We start from the raw sequence: 11,576 nt of genomic DNA on the forward strand, positions 1-11,576 counted from the left end.
AACAAAACAGACAATTTAACAATTTGTGTGTGACCGATCTTTAGGACAATAGCTTATGTTTAAGGGATGTTACTTTTGGATTAGTTTCCAGCCCCTCCAGGTTAATTTTCCTCCAAGGAGAAAATTCAAAGCTGTGTTTAAGTTGTCTTGAATAGCTTAGATTGAGGGTGTGTAACAGACCCATCAGCAGGGCACAGGCCATTGCTGTATCCAGTCCTTTTAGGGCTTTTGTTCCTTCTATTACAATACTTGCATTGGCTGGATCAGATACACCAGATACCCCCCAGCAAGATCTCCACTTTACATGTCAGCATCCTGACAGAAAACATTTAGTTTTCAATATCATACTCAAGTATTTAAAAATCAAATGTAAAAAATAGAACACTTGGAGTTTAGATTAAATATTCTTTAAAAAATATCCTCTTCCTTTTCTCCGAGCTATTTTTCTATTGTGTTGTCCTGACAAAAAACAAAAACAAGGCTTCTAAAGTTAGGAAATTTGCAGGTTAAAGTTTACCTAGATCAATTTAGTGAATTCCCTTTCACCAGGAAATTTTATTGCCCTTGGATTAATCACAACATGCGTAGGAAAATGTTTCTGTTAATGTGTAACTCTATGCTGCTCATATAATATAAAGTAAAGAAAGTAGAACTATTTTGAGCTACATGATGTGATTCATAGTTTCATGTATTCCACTGCTGCTTGGAGTGATACAGTGGATTTTTGGGTGCGAACTATTTTTATTACTGCCAGCAAGGGATGGATAAGACCAACTTAACCAGACAATACCAACTACATTCCAAAGCTCATAACTGACAGGAGAAGGATCCTATTGCAAGAGGATGATGAATATACAAAGTACTAATAATTGTGTTATTTGGCTGAAATGAGAAATAAGAAAAAAAAAAAAAAAAAAAGACTTTAAACTGTCTCTAAGCTCTCTTGCAAGGCTTGGAAGTCAAATGCCACTGAGGTCCCTGTCGTCTTTCTGATGTGGGTTTTCCTTTAACATGTCCAATCCTTTGCAGATGTGGGATTCACTTTTGAAGTCATATTTTCTATCATGCCCATTAAACATGCTTAATGGTGCCAAGATGTTTTTTTCCATACAAGAAACCCACAAAAGAACTACATATAAATGACTAATTGCAAGACAGGAACGTTTCTGAAAAAGTGAAGCAGAAACATCCCAGAGGGCTTTCTTGTTTAATAGTGAAACCGCTACAGGGCCTTCATGAAAGAATAACTATGAAAGAGTGATGGTTGCATGAGCTGGCCCAGCACAGCAGTCCCACAAAGCTGAAATAGCTTTGAGCTCATTAAATAGCCACCTCACTGCAACGTCATAACAATGGGAAAAAAGTTAGAAGCTGTGAGATATTTTGTCTCTTCAGCTGGCTCACCTATTAGGAAGCGAAGAGAACACATTAATCTTCGTAGTATGGGGTGTCTGAGCAGACAATACAATGCAAAAACATTGTTAGTTTGTTGGACAAATCCCAATTTTGTGAATTTTGTGGGTGAATATGTTTTTTGGTTCTAACAAGCCTGCCATAATGTTGCACATTTGGAGCTGTTCATTGAGACAAACACAGTTTTTAAGACCTCTAGTTTGCTTGCCATTTTGAAAGCCAGAGCCAACAGCAGCTAATGGAAATGCTTGCTAATGTCTCTCTCCAGCTTGCATTAAAGCCAGCCCACTGGGCATGATACTGAATAACAAAGATTCTTCACCAAATCTTTCGAGAGCAAAAGCATGCCATTTTCAGCATGGCCCTGGAAGACAAATGATTTTCAAGAATCCAAGCTTGGTTCATTTAGTCATAGGTCTAATATTTATAGATAACAATCTCTGGCACAGAGAAGGCAACCAGAAGCCTAAAATATTTAGTGGGCTCCTCATATACAGAAGTGTATATACACTTTAGATAACTTTCATGAATACAAATGCCATGAGAACACTTTCAATTATTTCTTTGAACTTCTATTTTTATCCTGGGGCAGAATACAAATTTGACTCCACATAGGGTCAACATCATACCAAAGGATGCTAGCAATGACTGACCTTAGGAATGTTTTGCTGACGATTATGGAGACAAGGGAATATAAATCTCAAACTAGTTGTTTTTGTCAAAGGAAATAACCCTAAACATTAAAAGGCAATAACAAAATAAAATGTGGGCAGAACAATTAAAACATTTAGGGAGGTATAATGTATTATTTTAGTGTAGGCCATCTCATAAAACATTTTCAAACAGTAAAACTATTGAAGAAGAAATTTTCATAGACCAATTAGAGACTACACAGAGCTAAACACCTGCTATGGAGTGAGTAAGCAGTTAATGAGCATTATGTACTCAATAAATCACTTTTAGTGTTATGGCCTGTTGGATGAAAAAACAGGTACAGTCCACACTGAGTTGATTAACGTGTAATTAAGTGTGGGGTTTTATAGTATTTTATGCTATCTCTGTTATTGATCATGTCAAGTAACAGAGCTTTACCATCATAAATACCTAGTTGCCAGGAAGTTAGATAGATTAATAGACAGATACCTTCATTAATCCCAGGGGGAAAATTAAGTTGTCATACGAGACATTTAAATTTAATAAATAAAATATAATAAGAATACTGACCTATAGTAGCGCAAAAGGACAATGGTTTGATGTTGAGTATTTATAAGATGCTAGTTCTGTCTCTGTCGGTAAACACAGCCTGACTACTACAGGGTTCACTTAATTTCCTTAAATTTCAACTTTAGCACAATTCATTTTCATCTGAGTCTGAATAAATTTAGCACCAGTTTGTTCTCCTGCCCACCATTCACTGCAGCAACATTACACAAATAGACTACTCAATTACAGTAACTTGCACCTCTGGCATTAGCCACTTAGTTCAGCTATCCAAAAACACCCAGCATAAAACATAATGTCACCACTGAGGCCATGAAAAAAATAACTAACTATATACATATTATACATTTGTGGCCTTTATCATGTTGCTTAAATGCTGTTTACAGGAATCAGTATCCATGTGTTTGATGATGTATGCTAGATTCAGAACAAGGCACCCCAAATGACAAGACTCTGACTTAAGTCCCCCCAGTTATTTATTTTGCCCCCTTGTCTAACTGATTTCAGTTTTGTCCCTGATCTAGATGTACGGTATTTACCGTTCCCATGAGCAAATTTTTCTAAAAGCATATCCATAATTCCGGGTGAAATGAACATCTGTCTGTCTCAAATGTTAACATGCTACATAGGAAACATAGCATAAAATACCCCCACAAACTTTGTCTGAGAATGACAGGGACTTTACTGCAACACAGGCCTAGTTATTGAGGAGAGGGTTGGAGGGGATGTGTAAGGACACAATATAATAAGGCTTTGTGAGTATGGAGCAAGTTACTATCACAGGGCATCTCAGCATAGAGAAGACAAAGCCCATTTCATTGCACTGGCCATGAGCTAGTTGATCAGTTCTTTGTAGCACTGCGGGAAGCCCAATTATTTTCTTATCTCTATGTAAATATCTTCCTTCATTCTTTTTTCATTTATTTGAAAACTAAACAGTCAAAATAAAATGGCAACACAAAGAACAGAATGTCAGTGGTGTGCTAATATATTATTTAACATTAAGTGGTGCAAAAATCAAATGGGATCATCCTGTGCTGGCCCATATATATTACACAGGTGGAGAATCAAGTGAGTGAAAAGACATCACAATTGTTTTCTAACAAGTCACAGAACACGCAGGCAGAATTTTTTTTTTTATTAAGCATGCAGAAGAAAACTCTGCCCATAAGAAAGGCTATTTAGTTTGTTTATCTGATGCATGGTAAATATATTTGATGCACAACATATGCACAGATGAGCCAAGACCACTCATGGATGAAGCAAATAATGCTGATTATCCTGTACATGTCAAGGTCAATGGGACACATGTTAGACAGTAACAAAGAACAGTCAGTTCTCAGCTCAACATGATGGATGAAGGAGCAATTTGTTACGGCCAAATAACTAGGTATAACAGGGATTGTTCCTGGTCAATAGCGAGGGAAAAGAAGGCAATCCAATCTGAATGGAACAGACAGAAGAGCCAATGTGGCACAGGTCTCAGGAATGTTTAATGGTGGTTTAGAAATACCTACAACACACAGCATAGCTGCAGACCTGTGTTGTATATAAACTGCATGTGGGATCATTTGAACTGTTATTCAACTGTTAGCTGCCGCATTTGCACTAGTTACAAACAACATTTATTGAGAAACTACAAACAAGCCATTTAGGAAGACAAGATTTTTGCATGGACGTATGTACCCTTGTTACATGGAGCAAATAAATATTTCAGAGTGATTCTAACAGACATTGTTAGACATTTAACATTTCTACTTAATTTTTTTTTTTATAAGAAAACCAGGCTTTGGGTCACATTTTTTAATGGGCATTCTGATTTACTTTAAGACAAAGCTTAGTCAGCTACTATGAGCACAAGTAGTGCTTTAGCATTTATATTCCACTTTGTAAAGCATATGAAACCATCCAAAGACCATGCTATTGGCTCTGTAAAACATCAGATACCTATTTCAAGGATTCCAAGTCTCATGCACTTACTTACAAAAAAGGGAAGGGGGTCCTTAAGTAAGGCAGCCCCTACAGTTTCATCTGTATCTTATCACTGCAAAGTCCCTTAAACAGAAAAGGCTGCCAAGCTCACTAGGAGCTGAGCCAGGCTGTGCCTTCAAAGGGCCAGCAGGCCTACTGCAGTCTTTGGTAAACCCTCATCCAGGGCTGGTTCTCATCATCCTGACAATAAAAATGAGAGGAATAAAAACAAAGCAAAAAGTTTCTTCCGAAGGAAAGGGGGGAGGAGAAACAGAAGATGACCAGAGATTTCCGCAGCTGGCTCATTTTCCCTGAAAGATCCTCCTTTTCATTTCTCTTCGGCTCTCTCTGTTTATCTGGCACACAGGGAACACGTTTTTCTTTAGAAGAGGTTATCCTCGCTTTGGAATGCATTGGAGAAAAAGCCGGCTGCATTCCTTTACAGGCTCCCTGTGGGTAGAGGGACTGGGGAGCTCAGGGGGCTTGCTGACAATGGACCAGTTCTGTGACTCAATATCTTGGAAGAGCATGCATGCATAAACCACTGCATGCATTAGGAGAGTTGGTAGTTGCAGAAAACATTATATTTGTCGAACAGTTACTCCATTCCGAGGCTGCTAATGTCTCTTCAATCTTGACAAAAAAAAAACAAACAAACAAAAAAAAACATAATGGTGGAGATGTCTATGACCCAAGTTAGACCAAGGCACTTAGCTGCACTCTGACTGAGCAGACTGCATGGCAGTAAGAGCATGGCAGTAATGGACAGTTAAAAGAAGTGGAAATGTGCATTTAGTTCTTTTTGTAACGGGATAATCCACTACAATCTGGTCATGGTGAGAGAACACTTTAAATTGTGCTAGAAGGAGTGATGAACGTAATGAAGCATACGTTTTGTATATTGGCTCCTGAATACATAAATAAAAAGCAATGCAGGCTTTTCATAGATTAGGTCAAATCTATCTGATTACTTTAACAGCAATACCTGCATAAATGTACAACACATATTTTAAGCGGAGTTCCTTTAAGGCATAAATGTGCTAGAAAAGAATTGATGCTTAGAAGAGCTTGGTGTCAAATTAACAAGTCCAAACTAAATCTACGTCACACGTCTGCACTGGTGGAGACTTGCGACAGCCTGGGATCGGAGTCAATCTCATACCGGTAGTGATACCCCTCCCACACCTCCCTGCAGGCGTCCCGCATGTCATAGATGCGCTTCTTGATGCCCTTGCGGTTCAGATAGAGCACAAAGAGGAACATGAGCCCCACAAAACCCAGCACTAGGCCTAGAAAGACATAGGATGTCTGCAGGGCCAGGTTGTCACTATCTCCCGCCCGATGGCATCCCAGAACCAGCTTTCCTGCTAACAGCAGAGAAGTGTTGCGCAGTTCCACAGGAAACACACACACAAGGCGCTCTGCATCTACCACCCTCTCCTGTGAGGTGTTTAACCAGGCAGCAAAGGGCTCGATTCCGCAGGTGCAAGTGTACGGGTTCTGCCCGAGGTGTAGCTTTGCTTGGGGCATGTGCTCCAGCTCCACCAAGTCCTCTTCCCTGAAGGTCTTCAGAGCATTTAGGCTGAGGTCCAGCTCCTCCAGGTTCCCCAGGCTAGAGAATGTTTCATTGTAAATCGACACAATTGAGTTGTTGGCAAGCTGGAGGCGCCGCAGGTTGCCTAGGGGAAAGAAGATGCGAGGCGGCAAGTAGATCAATCCGTTGCTGGACAGGTCCAGGCCAAGTAGCCCTTCCAGGCCACTCCAGCGAAAAGAGGTAGCCAGGTCCGTGACAGAGGAGTGGTTGTAGAGCGCTCTGCTAAGGTTCAGCTCCCTCAGCATGTGACCCTGCACTGTGAAAGCCTCCGGGTGGATCAAAACCAGCTGGTTGCTGCTCAGATCCAGGGATCTGAGGCTGTGCAGGCTAGAGAAGGCGTGGGACTCCACCTCAGATATTCTGGAGAGAAAAAAGACCATTCAAAGTTTCTGAATTAAATTCAGGGGCATATATGAATTACTGAATGGAAAAATGTGCAAAACCATGCAAAGCAGGTGGTATTTATTTTGTCAGCCACTGATTGTGCAAGTTCTCTTACTTAGAAAGATGAGAGAGGTCTGTAATTATCATCATAGGTAACTAAGAGAGACAAAATGAGAAAAAAAAAAATCCAGGAAATCACATTGAAGGGTTTTAAAATAATTTATTTGTAAATTATGGTGAAAAATAAGTATTTGGTCAATAACAATACTTTGTAATATAACCCTTGTTGGCAATGACAGAGGTCAAATGTTTCCTGTAAGTCTTCACCAGTTTTGCACACACTGTAGCTGGTATTTTTGGCCCATTTCTCCATGCAGATCTCCTCTAGAGCAGTGATGTTTTGGGGCTGTCGCTGGGCAACACAGACTTTCAACTTCCTCCACAAATTTTCTATGGGGTTGAGGTCTAGAGACTGGCTAGGCCACTCCAGGACCTTGAAATGGTTTTCACAGAGCCACTCCTTTGTTGCCCAAGCGGTGTGTTAGGGATCATTGTCATGCTGGAAGACCCAGCCACGTTTCATCTTCAATGCTCTCACTGATGGAGGGAGATTTTGGCTTAAATCTCTTGATAAATTGCCCCATTCCCCTTTGCAGACCACAGCCCAAAAATATGATGTTTCCACCCCCATGCTTCACAGTAGGTATGGTGTTCTTGTGATGCAACTAATCTTTCTTCTTCCTCCAAACATGACTATTTTGGTTTCATCTGATCATATGATATTCTCCCAATCCACTTCTAGATCATCCATATGCTCTCTGGCAAACTTTAGACGGGCCTGGACATGTACTAGCTTAAGCAGGGGGACACGCCTGGCACTGCAAGATTTGAGTCCCTCTCGGCATAGTGTGTTACTGATGGTAGCCTTTGTTACTTTGGTCACAGCTTTCTGCAGGTCATTCATCAGGTCCCTCCGTGTAGTTCTGGGATTTTTGTTCATCGTTCTCATGATCATTTTGACCCCACGGGATGAGATCTTGCGTGGGGCCCCAGATTGAGGGAGATTATCAATGGTCTTGTATGTCTTCCATTTTCTTCCAATTGCTCCCACAGTTGATTTATTCACACCAACTTCCTTGCCTATTGTAGATTTACTCTTCCCAGCCTGGTGCAGGTCTACAACTTTCTTCCTGGTATCCTTCGACAGCTCTATGGTCTTGGCCATGGTTAAGTTTGAAGTCTGACTGTTTGAGGCTGTGGACAGGTGTCTTTTATACAGATAATGAGGTCAAACAGGTGCCATTAATACAGGTAACGAGTGGAGGACAGAACAGCTTCTTAAAGAAGTTACAGGTCTGTGAGAGCCAGAAATCTCTCTTGTTTGTGGGTGACCATAATTTACAAATAAATTCTTTACAAACCCTACAATGTGATTCTCATTTTGTCTCTCATAATTGAAGTGTACCTATGATGTTAATTACAGACCTCTCTCATCTTTCCAAGTAGGAGAACTTGCACAATCCATGGCTGACTAAATACTTTTTGCCCCACTGTACATGCCAGAGGTACGTGTCAGGTTTACCACAAATTTACAATTATCAACATTATATAGAACACTTACCACTCCACCACTGTAAAGAATTTAGTCGTTTCCCTACCATATATGACATTAAAAAAAAGAGGGTTTTCTCTTTAAAAACGCTTGTGTCCAAAATGGACATTGACTGATCAATGAAACGGTCCGAAATGTAGGTTTCGGTATGTGAGCGAGCTTACCTGTTGTTGCTGAGTGATAATGTCGTAACATTGTCAAGTCCCCTGAAGCTCTCGAGACCGATCCGGCTGATCCGATTGCCGGTAATGAACAGGTTCCGCGTGTACGCGGGTATTCCGAGCGGTACGCTCCGGAGTTCTTTCGAAACACACTTGACGGTCTGAGCTGCTTCCGAACACTCGCACCCGACTGGGCACGACGATGATCGCGTGGTCTCAACACACACCAGCGCTAGGAAGAAGACCCGCACTCCAAACTCGGGCATTTTAGCGAAACTACACTGGAACAGAAACGAGTCCAACGGTCTGAACGCCTTCTGAAACGCGACGTGCACGCGAACTTTTCACGTCACAAAAGTCTGCAAAGCTGAAGGACTGACAATTTTCTGAAATTTCACCCTGCGCGAGGACTTTCAGCGCCCTGTGCGTCCTGGCATTCCAGTTACACCTAAACACATGAAACAAATCCTGGCATTATTTAGGTCCACGTGTTCAGCCCTCATTCAGAACACCAGGACTGGAGTGTAAAGACTCTCCGAATCGCAGTGATTTGCGCGCGTGCTCTCCTCCTAAAGTGAACTTCTGAACGCCCGCGCCGCGTTCTCAGCTTCTTTAGCATCCCCCCACGTGTGCGCGAGAGGCGTCCAGTGATTAGCATCAGAAAAGCACGTTTCATCCGCTGCGCTGCTCCTCGTGAACAATGAAGTTAAGGCAGCCTCACGCCTTACAGTCGATAGGGAGGGGCCACGAGCTCCCTCTTCACCCGCCACACATTCTCGGGCTTAGATAAAATGATCCTACTCTATCTAATATCTAACCTAACATCAGCGTAGAATCCCTTACCCTTCTGGAGGAGGAGGAAATACCCCTCAGTTTCTGGCAGCAGTCTGTCAGAATGTTTACCCGACTTCTCCATGTTTTGGATTGGTATCTCAAAATACTCCCGCCTTTCCAGCAGTCGTGGCATGGCATGTCAAAATGACCGAAAACGGACTGTTTCTCAAAATAGTGAGAATAGTGATATCTCAAAATGATAAAATTAGCTACTTATCTGGTCATTTAAAGATACTGTCTCAACATTCTATGTCAAAGTTTCAATAACCAATAAGGAACCATCTCTAGATAAGTCATACTGCTACCACAGCTAAATAAAAACAAAATAACAGATTTTCCGTTCTACCTGGCAGGCTTTCCAAGAATTAAAGTATTATTGAATGCAGAATGGTCAGTGAATATCATTTTACACATATCACACAAACCATCTAATTCTCAAAGAGATGTTCATTCTGATCTATGTGTCCCTGATGACTGTGTATTGTGGAAGTGCTGTTGCAAAAGGCCAGAGTGAATCTGCATTTGTTCTCTTCAAAGCTGTTGCACTCTTAATGAGTGTGAGGGACAGGACGGAGTGGTTGTATGTGTGTGTTTAGAGGGGGAGCATGGAGGCTTTTGAATGATCCCCGCCTCTCCCTTTGAACACAGCAGGACTCCAGTGGCTTTTGAGGACAATAGCTAATAAATAAAAGTGGTCTGTGGGTCTTTGGGTTGTTGCCTGTCTTTTGACAGCCAATTGTCACAACTGCAGACTGTAAATGGATATCTTGCCTCAGTGTATTGTCCTTAGCATTTGCAATCTGCTTCAACATCTGATAAACACAAACTCTTTGACATCTGCAATGCAGATCTTGTTAAACTAAAGACAAATGTAAGAGTATGCTTTCAGTTTAGCTTTCATGAACTTATCAGAGATATACTAATATTTTCTTTAAGTATACTTGACTTATACTGTTAAGTGTACGATTCATAAAGAAAACAAATGTGTTTTGTCTAAGGCTACTTATAATTATTACTCTACTCAACCTTGAGTGCAGGTTTTGACACTATAGATCACACTATTCTTTTAGAAAGGTTATCTATAACATGGTTGGAATCACAGAGCCCTATCGCGGGTCCACTGAATGCTATCAGTTCGTAACAGTAAAAGATTTATCTTCAAATTACACAAAAGTAAGATATGGACTTCCGCAAGACTTTTTTTTAGGACCACTATTATTTACATTATACATATCACCACTGGGCTCAGTTATAAGCAGATATGATATTAACTTCCATTGTTATGCAGGACAGTCTAAAGGATAAAAAAAATAAAAGTAATTTCAGACTATCAATCCAAAATCAGTGTAGGGGAAATACTGTGACAGGAAAGACACCAACAAATCTAAAAAAGTTCATAAAGCTTAGTTTACAAATGTATTAAGATTTTATTAAAAGCAACATATAATAAAGGATAAACACTCTTTTTTTTATATCTTTAAAACACTTTATTATCCTCCTTTTTTCCTGATGTGGTGGTAGTGTGTTAGTGTGTGTTTTGCTGGTTCAAGTAAATTAGACACTAAGGAGCTGTTGGAGGTTTTATTATTATTTCATTAACTATATTACCTCACTGTCCATCTATAAGATGCATCTACTTTGTTGGTCCACGTTGTGAAATCAGAGACAGAAGCTCATCTGTTGCTGCACAGTTTGTGTTGATCATTATCTAGTTCTTTATCAGTGGTCACAGGATGGTGGCCACAGGAAACGGTTGGCTGGATAGTTTTGGTTGGACCACTGTTTTCAGTGCAGTAGTGGCACTTTTTTCCCCTATAATCTTTAGGGGTTAAGATTATTTTTACTATAATCTTTTTTAAGCACCCCTAAAAATCCCCCCAGCCCGACATGCTGGAAGACTGACTGCTGGAGTTCCCTCCACCTGCGTCAGACCAGCTGCCACCCTCCAGTCAGACCACCAGAACCCCCCACCACCTATGCCAGACCAGCTGCACACCCTCCTACCACTGCTATCTGCCTAATTACCACATTAAAACCTATTTGGACTCCTAACTATCTGCCACTATTAATAACTATCATTACTCTTATTACTCTTACCATCACTGCCATGACTATATTAAGTTATACTAGACCATTATTATTATATCATGATTAAGAATATGTTGCACACCTGAGCCATACAACAGTTTAGGGTGTTTGGTGACTTTTATCAATAATTTAAAAACAGTTCTGACCAGAGGAGGATGGGTCCCCCTTGTGAGTCTTGGTTCCTCTCAAGGTATCACTTACAGTATAATTGACAGTATAGTTGCAGTACTATTAACTGACTTGTGTATGACTATGTATGTGACAAAGAAATGTATGTATGTGATTTAAAACATGCCAT

The 11,576-nt window shown here is 40.6% G+C and overlaps 1 protein-coding gene across 1 annotated transcript; it reads right to left on the bottom strand.

The window, feature by feature from the left end:
* Positions 1-3,842: 3,842 nt before the first annotated feature.
* Positions 3,843-8,776, bottom strand: tpbg1b (trophoblast glycoprotein 1b). The gene is made up of 2 exons (XM_072674644.1): positions 8,360-8,776; positions 3,843-6,559 (listed from the first exon to the last, which is right to left on the bottom strand). Exons 1-2 carry the CDS (start codon positions 8,620-8,622, stop codon positions 5,710-5,712), a joined length of 1,113 nt encoding a protein of 370 aa, XP_072530745.1. The 5' UTR covers positions 8,623-8,776; the 3' UTR covers positions 3,843-5,709.
* Positions 8,777-11,576: the final 2,800 nt, after the last annotated feature.

The sequence above is a fragment of the Salminus brasiliensis genome, chromosome 3 (genome assembly GCF_030463535.1).
Source record: "Salminus brasiliensis chromosome 3, fSalBra1.hap2, whole genome shotgun sequence".
In the NCBI taxonomy this organism is placed as follows: Eukaryota; Metazoa; Chordata; class Actinopteri; order Characiformes; family Bryconidae; genus Salminus; species Salminus brasiliensis.